At 41.2% G+C, this 16,612-nt stretch overlaps 1 protein-coding gene and 2 pseudogenes across 1 annotated transcript; 1 reads left to right on the top strand and 2 right to left on the bottom strand.

Annotated features, from left to right (window-relative positions):
* Nucleotides 1-252: 252 nt before the first annotated feature.
* On the bottom strand, nt 253-1,857 carry LOC125109243 (elongation factor 1-alpha 1-like). Its single transcript, XM_047746047.1, has one exon. It carries the CDS (start codon nt 1,815-1,817, stop codon nt 429-431), a length of 1,389 nt encoding a protein of 462 aa, XP_047602003.1. The 5' UTR covers nt 1,818-1,857; the 3' UTR covers nt 253-428.
* An 838-nt stretch (nt 1,858-2,695) lies between these two features.
* LOC125109839 (zinc finger protein 791-like) lies at nt 2,696-4,937 on the top strand (annotated as a pseudogene).
* Nucleotides 4,938-12,548: 7,611 nt separating this feature from the next.
* LOC125109518 (40S ribosomal protein S12-like) lies at nt 12,549-12,934 on the bottom strand (annotated as a pseudogene).
* Nucleotides 12,935-16,612: the final 3,678 nt, after the last annotated feature.

The following is a 16,612-nucleotide window of genomic DNA, read 5'->3' as shown; positions in this document are numbered from 1 at the left end:
CCCTTGTGGTCCAGTAGCTGTTTGTCCCTCTTTTGCTAAGCTTCTTTATTCTCTGTCATTTGGTCTTCTATATCGCTAATTCTTTCTTCTGCCTCATTTATCCTAGCAGTGAGAGCCTCCATTTTTTTTTTTTTCTCATTAAACTTTTGTTTTAATGGGTCTCAAAATTCTGTGACAGATTTTTGGTCAAGTTGTTTCCATTAAAAAGTACTGATTTTAAAAACTAATAACTTAAAACTGCCACACACACACAAAAAAAACAAATGGTCCACAAAACATTCTCCTTTCCTTCTGAAGGTTTTACGATGCATTGTTATCATTAACCAGTCTTTTACTATTAAACTTAAATGGCCAATTGACACAAACAGTTCTGAGACCGTTCTTCCACCACTGATTAAGACTGGGGTGGCAGGTATTGGGGATAATATTCATTTAGCCTTCTGAGCTTTCTGGGCAGACTTGGTGACCTTGCCAGTTCCAGCTGCCTTCTTGTCTACTGCTTTGATGACACCCACAGCAACCGTCTGTCTCATGTCACGAACAGCAAAACGGCCCAGAGGAGGATAGTCAGAGAAGCTCTCAACACACATAGGCTTGCCAGGAACCATATCAACAATGGCAGCGTCACCAGATTTCAAGAACTTGGGACCATCTTCCAGCTTTTTTCCAGAATGACGATCTATCTTCTCCTTCAGCTCAGCAAACTTGCAAGCAATGTGAGCTGTGTGACAATCCAGCACAGGTGCATATCCAGCACTAATTTGGCCTGGATGGTTCAGGATAATCACCTGAGCTGTGAAGCCAGCTGCTTCCATTGGTGGGTCATTTTTGCTGTCACCAGCCACATTGCCACGACGAACATCTTTGACAGATACGTTCTTGACATTGAAGCCCACATTGTCCCCAGGAAGAGCCTCACTCAAAGCTTCATGGTGCATTTCAACAGACTTGACTTCAGTTGTAACATTGACTGGAGCAAAGGTGACCACCATGCCAGGTTTAAGAACACCAGTCTCCACTCGGCCCACAGGGACAGTGCCAATACCACCAATTTTGTAGACGTCCTGGAGAGGCAGACGCAAGGGCTTGTCAGTTGGACGAGTTGGTGGCAGAATGCAATCCAGAGCTTCAAGCAGTGTGGTTCCACTGGCATTCCCATCTTTACGGGTGACTTTCCATCCCTTGAACCAAGGCATGTTAGCACTTGGCTCCAGCATGTTGTCACCATTCCAACCAGAAATTGGCACAAATGCTACTGTGTCGGGGTTGTAGCCAATTTTCTTAATGTAGGTGCTGACTTCCTTAACGATTTCCTCGTATCTCTTCTGGCTGTAGGGTGGCTCAGTGGAATCCATTTTGTTAACACCAACAATTAGTTGTTTTACACCCAGTGTGTAAGCCAGAAGGGCATGCTCACGGGTCTGCCCATTCTTGGAGATACCGGCTTCAAATTCACCAACACCAGCAGCAACAATCAGAACAGCACAATCAGCCTGAGATGTGCCTGTAATCATGTTTTTGATAAAATCTCTGTGTCCTGGAGCATCGATGATGGTCACGTAATACTTGCTGGTCTCGAATTTCCACAGGGAGATATCAATGGTGATACCACGTTCACGTTCAGCTTTCAGTTTATCCAAGACCCAGGCATACTTGAAGGAGCCTTTTCCCATCTCAGCAGCCTCCTTCTCGAATTTTTCGATAGTTCTTTTGTCGATCCCACCACATTTGTAGATCAGATGACCAGTAGTGGTAGACTTGCCCGAATCTACGTGTCCGATGACAACAATGTTGATATGAGTCTTTTCCTTCCCCATTCTGGCTTAGGTTGAGTGGTGGTTTTCACGACACCTGTGTTCTGGCGGCAAACCCGTTGCAAAAAAGCGAGAGCCTCCATTTTTGATTGCACCTCATTAATAGCTTTTTTTATTTCAACTTGGTTAGATTTTAGTTCTTTTATTTCTCCAGAAAGGGTTTTTATATCTCCCGAGAGGGTTGCTTTAATATCTTCCATGCCTTTTTCAAGCCCGGCTAGAACCTTGAGAATCATCATTCTGAACTCTATATCTGACTTATTACCAATGTCTGTATTGATTAGGTCCCTAGCCTTTGGTACTGCTTCTTGTTCTTTTTTTTGTTGTGAATTTTTCCGCCTTGTCATTTTGTCCAGATAAGAGTATATGAAGGAGCAATTAAAATACTAAAAGGGTGGCAACAACCCCAGGAAAATATGCTTTAGCCAAATCAGAAGAGATCCCAAATCGTGAGGGGGGAGAAAGGGGATAAAAAGGGTTTCAGAAGAAAAAAAAAAAAGAAAAAAAAAAAAGAAACTATTAAAAAAAGAAAGCTGAGGTCCGGCCGAGGCTCGCATCACCTCGCGCTGTCCTGAAAGGCTTGGGGAGCTTCCGCCACATCCTCTGTCGCCGTGAGCTCCGCCGGCCGCGGCAATCGCATGGTGGTCGACCCGGTACCCCAGAAAGCGGGCAGTGATCACAAGTAGGCAGAGAGGAGAGCAGAGAGAGAGACAGGAGGAGGCGGGCTCCCTGCTGGGCGGGGGGCCCGGTGCGGGGCTCGATCCCGGGGCCGTGGGATCGTGGCTTGGGCCGAGGGCAGAGGCTTTGACCTGCTGGGCCACCCAGGCGCCCCGTCCATTAACCTTTTAAAGTAATTATTGGCCTCCGGGACGCTCGTGGTTGGTGCTGGGACTAGAACAAGTTTCCGGTTCTTCACTGTGTTTTACTCATTAAAACCTCATGCAGACTCGAGCCGGCACGTCATGGAGTGCTGAGTTAAATGGATTCAGTGACCTTTGAGGATGTGGCTGTGAACTTCAGCCTGGAAGAGTGGGTTTTACTGGATTCTTCGCAGAAGAAACTTTACAGAGATGTGATGCGGGAAACCTTCAGAAACCTGGCCTCAGGAAAAAATGGGAAGATCATGACACTGAAGATGGGTACTATACGCAGGGGAGAAAACTAAGAAGTCATATGGTAGAAAAACCTTATGAAAACAAAGAGGATCACTGTGGAGAAACCATCACCCAGACTCCAGATCTTAACCTGAGCAAGGAAAGTCCTTCTGGAATAAAACCACCTGAAGGTCCTCAGTATAGAGAAACCATCACCCAGACTCCAGAGCGTATTCTGAACAAGAAAACGCCTTCTGGAGTAAAATCACCTGAAGGTCATCAGTGTGGAGAAACTATCACCCAGACTCCAGACCTTAACCTGAATAAGAAAAGTCCTTCTGGAATAAAACCACCTGAAGGTCGTCAGTGTAGAGAAACCATCATCCAGACTCCAGATCTTACTCTGAACAAGGAAACGCCTTCTGGAGTAAAACCATGTGAATGTAGCGTGTGTGGAAAAGTCTTTGTGCGTCATTCGTCCCTTAGTAGGCACATCAGATCTCACAGTGGACATAAGCCATATGAGTACCACGAATGTGAAGAGAAGCCATACAAGTGTAAGGAATGTGGGAAAGCCTTCAGTTACCGCAAATCTGTTCACAGACATGAGAGGACTCACACTGGGGAAAAGCCCTACGAATGTCAGGAATGTGGGAAAGCTTTCACGTGGCTCACGACTTACCGAAGACACATGATAACTCACACAGGAGAGGGACCTTACAAATGTAAGGAATGTGGGAAGGCTTTCAGTTGTTCCACTTCGTTGCGAACACACGAGAGAACTCACACTGGAGAGAAACCCTATCAGTGTAAACAATGCGGTAAATCCCTCAGGTCCCCTCTGGGTCTGCGAATACATGAAAGAAATCACACTGGAGAGAAACCCTACGAGTGTAAGCAGTTTGGGAAAGCCCTCAGTTGTCCCAGTTCCTTTCGAAGACATGAAAGGACTCACACTGCAGAGAAACAGTATGAATGTAAACAGTGTGAGAAAACCTTCAGCTCCCCTCTAGGTTTGCGGATACATGAAAGAATTCACACAGGAGAGAAACCTTATGAATGTAAGGAATGCGGAAAAGCCTTCATTTCTCTGTCAAGCATTCGAACCCACATGATCACACACACGGGGGATGGACCTTACAAGTGTAAGGAATGTGGGAAAGCCTTCATTTGTCCCAGTTCCTTTCGATCTCATGAAAGGACTCACACTGGAGAGAAACCCTATGAATGTAAGCAGTGTGGGAAAACCTTCAGTTGGCCCAGTTCCTTTCGAATACACGAAAGAACGCACACTGGCGAGAAACCTTATGAATGTAAGGAATGTGGCAAAACCTTCATTTATCGCACAACCTTTCAGGGACACATGAGAAAGCACACTGGAGAGAAACCCTATAAATGTGAGGAATGTGGGAAAGCCTTCATTTCTCCCTCAAGTGTTCGAACGCACATGATCATGCACACTGGAGATAGGCCTTATAAATGCAAGGAATGTGGGAAAGCCTTCAATTTTCCCAGTTCCTTTCAGATACACGAAAGGACTCACACAGGAGAGAAGCCCTATGAATGTAAACAGTGTGGTAGAGCTTTCAGTTGTTACACGTCCTTTCGGACACACGAGAAAACGCACACTGGAGAAAAACCCTATGAGTGTAAGGAATGTGGAAAGGCCTTCATTTATCGCACTACCTTTCGAGGACACGTGAGAATGCACACTGGCGAGAAACCGTACAAATGTAAAGAATGTGGAAAAGCCTTCAGTCGTCCCAATTCATTTCGAAGGCATGAGAGATCTCACACTGAATAGAAACTTCCCGAATGTAAGCAGTGTGGGAAAAACGTCAGTGAACCTTCATCCTCACATGTGAAAGCCCCACGGGAGAGCAGTCCAGCAAATATAAGAAAGCCTGATACAAATGAATCCCTATGTAATGTTCCAGAAAACTGTAACCCCAATCATTATAAAAGTTATAAATATATTGTCTTTATATATTGTCTTTATCAGTGCCTCATTCTTAAAGTGGATCTCTGAACTGTGGATATTTACTCTTAACTTTGAAAAATGAACATTGAAGTGAGATAATTCTGTAAGTACTCATTACTGTTGTTTAAAGATTAATAGATATTTGTTTTCTCCTTAAATCAATTAGTAACGGGGCGCCTGGGTGGCTCAGTGGTTTAGGCCTCTGCCTTCGGCTCGGGTCATGGTCTCGGGGTCCTGGGGTCGGGCCCCGCATTGGGCTCTCTGCTCGGCGGGGAGCCTGCTTCCTCCTCTCTCTCTCTGCCTGCATCTCTGCCTGCTTGTGATCTCTGTCAAATAAATAAAATAAAATAAAAAAAAATCAGTAACATTTTTCTCTTTCCATTTTGGAGTTTCATCCATGGATGAATCGAGGTGGTTTCTAAATGTGCAAGTAGGTTTAATTTTAAAATAATGGTTTAGAATTGCTGATAAATGACATTTTGGTATTTGTTGGGATTTTCCCACTGGCCGCCTCTGTCAGCTACTGGATATCCATTACCTGTCAAATATTCCATCTTTCTTAGGAGAAAACCAGTTTTTGTCACCTGGGTAATGTGACATTTTCTAGAATCTGTTCCCTTTGTGATTCTACCTGTAGCCTCACTTGCATGAGGTTTGGAAGGCCGGAGTACTGGAGGCATTAGGTTTCAGAGCTGACAGACAGACAGACAGAAGCTGTATAGGAGCTTGGAGGATAACCTGCTTGCAACCCATTTTCCTGATCGCTTGCCCCGCCAGTCAAGAGTGCCCTCAGAACCACAGTTAACTGCCCGACTTCCATTTCTCAGAGGTGCAGGTTCCACATACACCTTCACAAGTTCTGCATCAAAGATCCACCGCAGTTTGGATTTTCCTGCCAGCCCTCATGCATCCAGGCAACTAATTGGAACTTTCATGGTTGGGAGTATTCTCTGCTGCTCAGACTCTCCTCTCCTCTATACTGTATTCATTTAAGGTCTAATTTGTGTAGTAAACACCTTGTTTTGGTAATACTACTAGTGACCATGTGTTCCTGATTCCACTGCGATAGCTACAGTGATGCCATCCAAAAGAACCACCTTGGACTTCGGTCCTCTGCTGTGCTGCGACTGTGAAAACTGGCCCCTCCCTCGTATCAGGCTGATTATGGATGTGTCCCTTAGTTCACAGCTGTGTGTAATTCCTCAGTATGTCTTCAAGTATGTTTGTATGTGATTAAAAGCAATGCATTTGTCAAAAAAAAAAAAAAAAAGAAAGCCGATAAAAAATATAAAAAGGAAAAATATATATATATATATTAGATAAACTATTTAAAAAACGTTAAAAAACGAAAACGGTAAAAGTTAAAAAAATTTAGCAGAAGAAGAGAAAAAAAAATTAAGTTAACTGCAAGGCTAAAGAATCATGGGGAGAAAGCCATGAGTTCCATGCTTTGCTTTCTTCTCCTCTGGAATTCCGCCGCTCTCCTTGGTATTGAAACTGCACTCCTTGGTAGGTGAACTTGGTCCTGGCTGGGTTTCCCGTTGATCTTCTGTGGGAGGGGCCTGTTGTAGTGATTCTCAAGCGTCTTTGCCCCAGGCGGAGTTGCACCGCCCTTACCCGGGCCGGGCTGAGTAATCCGCTCGGGTTTGCTGGGTTTGCTTTCGGGAGCTTTTGTTCCCTGAGTGCTTTCTGTAGAGTTCCGGAAGACGGGAATGAAGATGGCGGCCTCCCGGTCTCCGGACCGGAGGAGCCGAGAGCCCGGGGCCCCACTCCTCAGTGCGCCCTCAGAGAACAGCGCCCAATGACTCCCGTCACCCTGGCCTCCGGCCGCGCTCCGAGCTGACCGAGCCTGCGACCGGTTTAAGGTAACCCCGAGTTTAGAGCTCACTCCTCGGCTCTGTCTCTGTAGCCGGCTTCCCTGTCCTAATACCGGTAAGCTCTGCAACACTCAGACACCCCCGATCCTTCTGTGACCCTGTGGGACCTGAGGCCGCACTGACCCCACCTGGGCTTCACCCCAGTTAAGCTTCTGGAGCGATGTCCCTCAGCGGAACAGACTTTTAAAAGTCCTGATTTTGTGCTCCGTTGCTCCGCTGCTCTCCGGGAGCCGGCCCTTCCCCCCCGCGGTCTATCTTCCCGTCGCTTTGGATTCACTTCTCCGCCAGTCCTACCTTGCAGAAAGTGGTTGATTTTCTGTTTCTGGAATTGCTGTTCTTCTTCTCTTCAATGTCCCATTGGATTTATAGGTGTTTGCAATCTTTAGATAAGCTATTTAGCTGATCTCCCGCTACCTGAAGAAGTCTCAGCCTGCTACTTCTCCGCCATCTTGACTCCTCGGGACCTGGTTTTCTTAATTTTTATAGAGGGGAAACTTTTTTAAAGCATGGAATGAAAAGCATAACAAAGTTTCTATAAGAATCTCTATAAACACATAGTAGTGGTTCTTAAAAGGGCCAATTCTCCAAATTCTTAGTGACTTAGATGGGGGCAGCTGCCATCCAAACACTCAACTATATTAGCGTGCTAGGGCTGTCATAACAAAGAATCACAGACTGGGTGGCTTAAACAACAATTTATTTCCTCATAGTTCTTAAGGTCAGAACTCTAATAGCAAGGTATCAGCAGGGTTGGTTTCTTCTGTGGCCAGTCTCCTTGGCTTACAGATGGTTGTCCCTCTGTGATGCCTGCTTCCTAATCTCCTCTTCTTATGAGGACCCCAGTTATATTGGAATAAGGCCCACTCCACTGACCTTATTTAGCTTTAATTTTCTCTTTAAGACCCTGTCTCTAAATACAGTCATATTCTGAGATACTAGGGGTTAGGACTTCAACATATGAATTTTGAAGAACACAGTTCAGCCCATAACAGTCACCAACAGTAATTTCTGAATGCTCCAGGCATCAACTGTGCAATATTTAGGAAATTCAGAATGCTTGATTGCACCTTTGTGTTTTAAGAAATGAGATGAATAGTCTGTCTTTATCAATTATGCAGAACTTCACTGCTTCATCAGAACAGATCCAAAGCAAAGGAAAATAGTAAAGATCTTGCTACAAACTATTTCTTCTCAGAGAAAGAGGCTGAGAATCCAACAGAAGCCTAGATCTTATCCTGTCTCTGTGTGGCACTCTTGCACCATAGGGACCAAGCTGGACAAAGGACTCTGGCAAGAACAAGAGGTTCCCCTAGATCATTCTTAATACAGTCCTTTCCCAGGGAGCCTGTTATGAGTTCAGTTCTAGGCATATTTGTATTTGAAAAGCACTAAAGAATGAGGGAAGAAAAGGCATGGATCCTGTCTCTGATTTTTGGAACAACTTGCAGATTTGACAGATTGCCCAGATAAAAATATATATAATTAAATAAGTATAACACCAGTGCACATTGCATATAACAAAATGGATTATTTTTGCTTGAAAAATTATAATTGAAAATGGCATTGGAGTGAAGAGGAACTGAAGTCATATTTTAAATGTGTCACAGGAGGTGCCATTTAAAGTAATCTTAGATCTTTATTTTTTAAGTCAACTGATTGTCACTATTTTGTTGGTTAAAATTAACATTGTAATTTTCATGTTAAAACAACATCATCTAGTGGAGCAAGAGGAAAATAAATAACTGTGTTGAGTCTAAGCTGGCCCTTGCCCTTCTCTCTTCTTTCCCTCATTCAACACCCAGCAGATCTTTGTTTTGTCCTTCCAATATCCAGAGTTCATTTCTACCTTGAGGCCTTTGCCCTTTTGGTACCTTGGCTTCTTTGTACCTTCTGGTGTCTTGCTCATTTTGTCATTCAGGTCTCAAGTCAAATGCCACATATCCCGAGAGAGGCTTTCCCACTCCCCAGTCCAATCCCAGTTACTCCCTATCCCTGTGGTTCTCCCAATGTAGTCCCAGATCAGCAAAAGCAACCTCACTGGGGAGCCTGTTAGGAATGCAGATTCCCCAGGCTCCACTCCAGACCTTCTGGATGAAGAACTCTGAGATTTTGGCCCAGCAGTTTGTGATTCAACAAGCCCTGCTAAGTGAGCTCATGCACACTCAAGTTTGAAGACCACTGCTCCATTCCTTGAAGTATTTTCTCCCTATCTCAGAAATTACCTGTTTTATTTGTTCATTTATTTCCTGTCTACCCTTACTAAAATCAAAGAATTTGATGAGAACATGATGAGAGTAGAAACCTCCTTTGCCTTCATCATTGCTATCTACCCTGAACAGTGCATGGCATAGTGAGGGCTCAATAAATATTGGTTGGGTTAATGACTGAATAATTAAATGGAGAGACAATATGAGTGGATACTCTGGAGTTGAACACTCTGGGTTGAACCCCTATTCTCTTACTTACCAACTGTGTGACCAAGTCACTTATGTATCCTAAAACTATTTCCTCCTCTATAAAATGGGGGTAGAAATAGGACCTATCTCAAGGTTGCCAGAAGATAAAATGAGATGATCTATGTTAAGTGCCTCACCCTGCCTGCATAATTTCTTTATCCCTTATGCAATTGTCAGATACCTGGGTTGTCCAGTTTGGAGTTACTCTGAGCAGTGCTGCTGTGGACATTCCTGTTCACATATTTTGGTGCCCATGTGCAAGTGTTTTTGTTAGGAATTCCACGTAGAAGTGAATTATGAATCATGGAATATGAGAGACAAGACTGACTAGCTCTCAATTTTGTTTCTGGAATTTACACACATCCCCGGACCCCAGCAGTGAAGGAGATTTCCAGTGTTCCATATCCACACTTATCTTTGGTGTTGTCAGTGTGATGGTATCTCATTGTAGTTTTAATTTTCATTTCTCTAATTATTAATGAAGTAGAGTCCCATTTCCTATGTTTTGGGACCATGGATATTCTCTTTTGCTAAGTGCTTATCCTTGTTTTTTTTTCATTTGTCCATTGAGTTGTCTATCTTTTGTTTTTGGGTTTGGAGGAGTCCTTTTGGGTGACCAGCATCTTTTGATATACAGAAGTTCTTATTTAATGTAGCCCTATTTATTAATCTTTTCCTTTGGTTAGTGCTTTTTATAGTTGTGTAAGAAATGTTCCCCTACCTTGAAGTCATGAAGATATTTTCCTGTTTTGTTTTGTTTTAAGATTTTATTTATTTATTTGACAGGGAGAGAGAGATCACAAGTAGGCAGAGAGGCAGGCAGAGAGAGTAGGGGAAGCAGGCTCCCTGCTGAGCAGAGAGCCCAATGCAGGGCTCGATCCCAGGACCCTGAGACCATGACCTGAGCTGAAGGCAGAGGCTTAACCCACTGAGCCACTCAGGTGCCCTATTTTTCTGTTTTTATATGTTTTTTATTATTATTCAGTGTGACTTTTTGTTATTGTTTGGCTTTCACATCTAAGTCTGTAATTTATTTGCAGTTGGTTTTTTTGTGCAGTGACATGGGGACCAAGTTTCTTTCTTTCTTTCTTTCTTTTTTAATCACATGGATACCCAGTTTTCCCCAACACATTTTATTTAAAATACTATGGTTCATCCACTCTCTGCTGTGACAAATTTGTCATGTTTGTGTACGCATCAGTCTGTTGTGGGACTCTATTCTGTTCCATTCATCTCTATGTTTATGCCAATGTCATACTACTTTAATTATTTTACCTTTATAATGACTCTTGATATTTGATAGAGCAAACCTTCCTTCCTTGCTTTTCTCTTTAAAAGTTTCTTGGCTTTTTATCAATTATTCATTTCCATATATATGTTTAAAATAAGGTAGTCAGTTTCCTATATATACAACAATAACAAAAAACTTATAAGAATTTCAGTTATAATTGTCTTGAATCTATATATCAGTTTTGCGGAAGAATTGTCATCTTCACAATATTGAGTCTGTGATTTCATGAACTTGTATATCCATTTTTTAAGATGTCTTCAATTTTTCACAATAATGTCTTACAGTTTTTGCACATTTTTTGTTACATTTATTGCTAAGTATTTAATATTTTTATATTTTTGTTAATAGTATTTTTAAAGTTTCTTTTCTTATATAATTATATTATTATGTTTATAATTACATTAGAAATACAATTATATTAATAATTATACATACAATTATATCATTATGTAAATGATATAAATATAATAGATTTTTTTTGTATGTTGACTTTCCAGCCAGTAATCTTGCTAATTACATATATTTAAATAATTGAATATCATTTTGGACTTTAAAATGTATATTATCATTATAATCTGTGAATAATGAAAATTTCTTTTCTTCTTTTCCAATCCATATGCCTTTTTTTTCTTGTCATATTACAATGGCTAGTACAGTGTGGCATAGAAATGGTGATAGCATGCTTTCTTGTCTTATTCTTAATTTCAAAGGGAAAACTTTCAGCATTAACTGTTAAGTATGATGTTTACCGTAGATATTTTGTAAGTACTTGTATCAGTCTTCAACCAGTCAGTCCCAATGAGAAAACAACACAGTAATTTAAATGGAAAGTTCAAGACAATGAATTATGAAACCATGATAGGAGGGTAACTATGAAGATGTAGAGATAATGTTAAAGGACACGAAGAGCTGAAGGAGAGTATCCAAGTAAGAACAAACTTGGAAAGGGAGCTCCCTTCCCAAGGTTGCAGTGCATCCCTCATTGTAAATCATGTGATTCCAACACTGTGATTGGTGGAGAAGTTTTCTGGGTTGCTCAGGCTAGCACAGGGCAGTAGCTGAGAGACAAACAGTATCAATCCTTTAGGACTCAGGCCATTCAAGGCTGGTGTAAAAGAGTTAGGTTTCCACTATGTTTATGAGGCCAGAATCTTGGAAGACCATGGGAAGGCCATAACTGGACCTGGGCTGAGGCTGCAAGATTGCTGAGGACTACATGCTCTGAGCACACAACTGGAGCAGAGCACCCCCAAATGTGCCCACACACTTACACCTCTGACCTGTATGCAGCAGAAGCAAGAAAAATCAAAACACTGTACTTTGGAGTCAGGCAGAGAAACCATCTTTCCCTTGCAGTGTCACTCCAACACCCTCTTTTGGCAAAGTTCCATGTACTTACAATGAAGGAAAAGTGCTTCAAGAATTCAGTCCATCACAGAGCAGGTACTGAAGGGTGATTTTGGAACTGAGAGGCAATAAATTGATGACTGGCACAATACCCTTTTTCAGATTAAGGAAGTTCTTTTCTATTTCTATGTTTCTTAAAGTATTTTTTATGAATGGGTCTTGAATTTTATCAAATGATTTTTCGACACCTATTGAAGCAATCATATGGTTTTTCTTTACTGTGAATATAATCAACTATGTTAAACCAATTTTTATTGGAATGAAATATATATAACAAAATTTGCCATGTTTTTTGTACTTTTTTTATTTTTTAAGGGTACTAATTCAGTAGCATTAATTTCATATACGCCATCACCACTATCTGGTTCCATTTTTTTTTTTCATCATCCCAAATAGAAACTCTGTACCCATTAAGCAATAACTCCCCATTCTACCTCTGCCCAACATATACAACCTCTGATCTATTTTCTATGAATTTGTCTAATCTAAGTATTTCATATAAGTAGAATCATACAGTATTTGTCCCTTTGTTTCTGACTTATTTCACTTAGCTTAATATTTTCAAGTTTCATTTACATTACACAACCTTTTTTTTTTTTTGAGGAAAAAAACCAAGTTTTTTATTTATTCATTTCTTGTACTGAAGGTATTCCTTGATGACATCCTTGGCTTGAGACTCTTTGTCATAGACCTTAACCATCACACTGCAACCAATCACTTTGTGGGGTTTTCTGTCTTTGTAGAGGCCTACACATTCCCCTAGTTTCTTGTTGTCATCAACCTTAATTAGGTTGATTTGGTGTTCAGCACAAAGGGCCTCCACCAACTGACATACATAGGTTCATCACAGCTGGAAGCAAGCACACAAAGATGGGCTTGGTGCTTGTCTAAGACTTTGGCAGCTTTTCAAATTCCATATGCTAGGCCATCGTGGATGAGAGTGTTTTTCATATCTCTTGTAAAGCAGTATTAAATATCCATTACACCTCCAGTAATAATGCTTTCCTTGGCCATAGCAGTGGGTTATAGGTGGAGCTGAATCTTGGTGCACATAGTCTCTCACCTCCACATGACTCCACAGCAGCAGGAAAAGAATAGAACTTCATTTCTTTTTTTTTTTAATTTTTATTTTTTATAAACATATATTTTTATCCCCAGGGGTACAGGTCTGTGAATCGCCAGGTTAATACACTTCATAGCACTCACCATAGCACATACCCTCCCCAATGTCCATAACCCCACCTCCCTCTCCCAACCCCCCTCCCCCCAGCAACCCTCGGTTTGTTTTGTGAGATTAAGAGTCACTTATGGTTTGTCTCCCTCCCAATCCCATCTTGTTTCATTTATTCTTCTCCTACCCTCTTACCCCCCATGTTGCATCTCCATTTCCTCATATCAGGGAGATCATATGATAGTTGTCTTTCTTCGTCTTCTGACTTATTTCGCTAAGCATGATACCCTCTAGTTCCACCCACGTCGTCACAAATGGCAAGATTTCATTTCTTTTGATGGCTGCATAGTATTCCATTGTGTATATACACTACATCTTCTTTATCCATTCATCTGTTGATGGACATCTGGGTTCTTTCCATAGTTTGGCTATTGTAGACATTGCTGCTATAAACATTTGGGTGCACGTGCCCCTTCGGATCACTACGTTTGTATCTTTAGGGTAAATACCCAGTAGTGCAATTGCTGGGTCATAGGGTAGCTCTATTTTCAACATTTTGAGGAACCTCCATGCTGTTTTCCAGAGTGGTTGCACCAGCTTGCATTCCCACCAACAGTGTAGGAGGGTTCCCCTTTCTCCGCATCCTCACCAGCATCTGTCATTTCCTGACTTGTTCATTTTAGCCATTCTGACTGGTGTGAGGTGATATCTCATTGTGGTTTTGATTTGTATTTCCCTGATGCCGAGTGATGTGGAGCACTTTTTCATGTGTCTGTTGGCCATCTGGATGTCTTCTTTGCAGAAATGTCTGTTCATGTCTTCTGCCCATTTTGTGATTGGATTATTTGTTCTTTGGGTGTTGAGTTTGATTAGTTCTTTATAGGTTTTGGACACTAGCCCTTTATCTGATATGTCATTTGCAAATATCTTCTCCCATTCTGTCAGTTGTCTTTTGGTTTTGTTAACTATTTCCTTTGCTGTGCAAAAGCTTTTGATCTTGAAGAAATCCCAATAGTTCATTTTTGCCCTTACTTCTGTTGCCTTTGTCGATGTTCCCAGGAAGAAGTTGCCACGGCTGAGGTCGAAGAGGTTGCTGCCTGTGTTCTCCTCAAGGATTTTGATGGATTCCTTTCTCACATTGAGATCCTTCATCCATTTTGAGTCTATTTTTGTGTGTGGTGTAAGGAAATGGTCCAATTTCATTTTTCTGCATGTGGCTGTCCAATTTTCCCAGCACCATTTGTTGAAGAGGCTGTCTTTTTTCCATTGGACATTCTTTCCTGCTTTGTCGAAGTTGAGTTGACCATAGAGTTGAGGGTCTATTTCTGGGCTCTCTATTCTGTTCCATTGATCTATGTGTCTGTTTTTGTGCCAGTACCATGCTGTCTTGATGATGACAGCTTTGTAATAGAGCTTGAAGTCTGGAATTGTGATGCCACCAATTTTGGCTTTCTTTTTCAATATTCCTTTGGCTATTCGAGGTCTTTTCTGGTTCCATATAAATTTTAGGATTATTTGTTCCATTTCTTTGAAAAAAAATGGATGGTACTTTGATAGGAATTGCATTAAATGTGTAGATTGCTTTAGGTAGCATAGCCATTTTCACAATATTTATTCTTCCAATCCAGGAGCATGGAACATTTTTCCATTTCTTTGTGTCTTCCTCAATTTCTTTCATGAGTACTTTATAGTTTTCTGTGTATAGATTCTTAGCCTCTTTGGTTAGGTTTATTCCTAGGTATCTTATAGTTTTGGGTGCAATTGTAAATGGGATGGACTCCTTAATTTCTCTTTCTTCTGTCTTGTCGTTGGTGTAGAGAAATGCAACTGATTTCTGTGCATTGATTTTATATCCTGACACTTTACTGAATTCCTGTACAAGTTCTAGCAGTTTTGGAGTGGAGTCTTTTGGGTTTTCCACATAGAGTATCATATCATCTGCGAAGAGTGATAGTTTGACTTCTTCTTTGCCGATTTGGATGCCTTTAATTTCCTTTTGTTGTCTGATTGCTGAGGCTAGGACTTCTAGTACTATGTTGAATAGCAGTGGTGATAACGGACATCCCTGCCGTGTTCCTGACCTTAGCGGAAAAGCTTTCAGTTTTTCTCCACTGAGAATGATATTTGCGGTGGGTTTTTCATAGATGGCTTTGATAATATTGAGGTATGTGCCGTCTATCCCTACACTTTGAAGAGTTTTGATCAGGAAGGGATGCTGTACTTTGTCAAATGCTTTTTCAGCATCTATGGAGAGTATCATATGATTCTTGTTCTTTCTTTTATTCATGTGTTGTATCACATTGATTGATTTGCGGATGTTGAACCAACCTTGCAGCCCTGGAATAAATCCCACTTGGTCGTGGTGAATAATCCTTTTAATGTACTGTTGAATCCTATTGGCTAGTGAGAATTTTGGTGAGAATTTTTGCATCTGAATTAATCAAGGATATTGGTCTGTAGTTCTCTTTTTTGATGGGATCCTTGTCTGGTTTTGGGATCAAGGTGATGCTGGCCTCATAAAATGAGTTTGGAAGTTTTCCTTCCATTTCTATTTTTTGGAACAGTTTCAGGAGAATAGGAATTAGTTCTTCTTTAAATGTTTGGTAGAATTCCCCTGGGAAGCCATCTGGCCCTGGGCTTTTGTTTGTTTGGAGATTTTTGATGACTCTTTCAATCTCCTTACTGGTTATGGGTCTGTTCAGGTTTTCCATTTCTTCCTGGTTCAGTTGTGGTAGTTTATATGTCTCTAGGAATGCATCCATTTCTTCCAGATTGTCAAATTTGTTGGTGTAGAGTTGATCATAGTATGGTCTTATAATTGTCTATATTTCTTTGGTGGTAGTTGTGATCTCTCCTCTTTCATTCATGATTTTATTTATTTGGGTCCTTTCTCTTTTCTTTTTGATAAGTCTGGCCAGGGGCTTATCAATCTTATTAATTCTTTCAAAGAACCATCTCCTAGTTTCATTGATTTGCTCTATTGTTTTTTGGTTTCTATTTCATTGATTTCTGCTCTGATCTTTATGATTTATCTTCTCCTTCTGGATTTAGGGTTTCTTTCTTGTTCTTTCTCCAGCTCCTTAGGTGTAGGGTTAGGTTGTGTACTTGAGACCTTTCTTATTTCTTGAGAAAGGCTTGTACCACTATATATTTTCCTCTCAGGACTGTCTTTGCTGTGTCCCACAGATTTTGAACTGTTGTGTTTTCATTATCATTTGTTTCCATGAATTTTTTCAATTCTTTTTTAACTTCCTGGTTGACCCATTCATTCTTTAAAAGGATGCTGTTTAGTCTCCATGTATTTGGGTTCTTTCCAAATTTCCTCTTGTTATTGAGTTCTAGCTTTAGAGCATTGTGGTCTGAAAATATGCAGGGAATGATCCTAATCTTTTGATACCGGTTGAGCCTTGATTTAGGACCAAGAATGTGATCTATTCTGGAGAATGTTCCATGTGCACTAGAGAAGAATGTGTATTCTGTTGCTTTGGGATGAAATGCTCTGAATATATCTGTGATGTCCA

The sequence above is a fragment of the Lutra lutra genome, chromosome 9, assembly GCF_902655055.1.
Source record: "Lutra lutra chromosome 9, mLutLut1.2, whole genome shotgun sequence".
Taxonomy (NCBI): Eukaryota; Metazoa; Chordata; class Mammalia; order Carnivora; family Mustelidae; genus Lutra; species Lutra lutra.
This window is presented reverse-complemented; position numbering and strand designations above follow the sequence as displayed.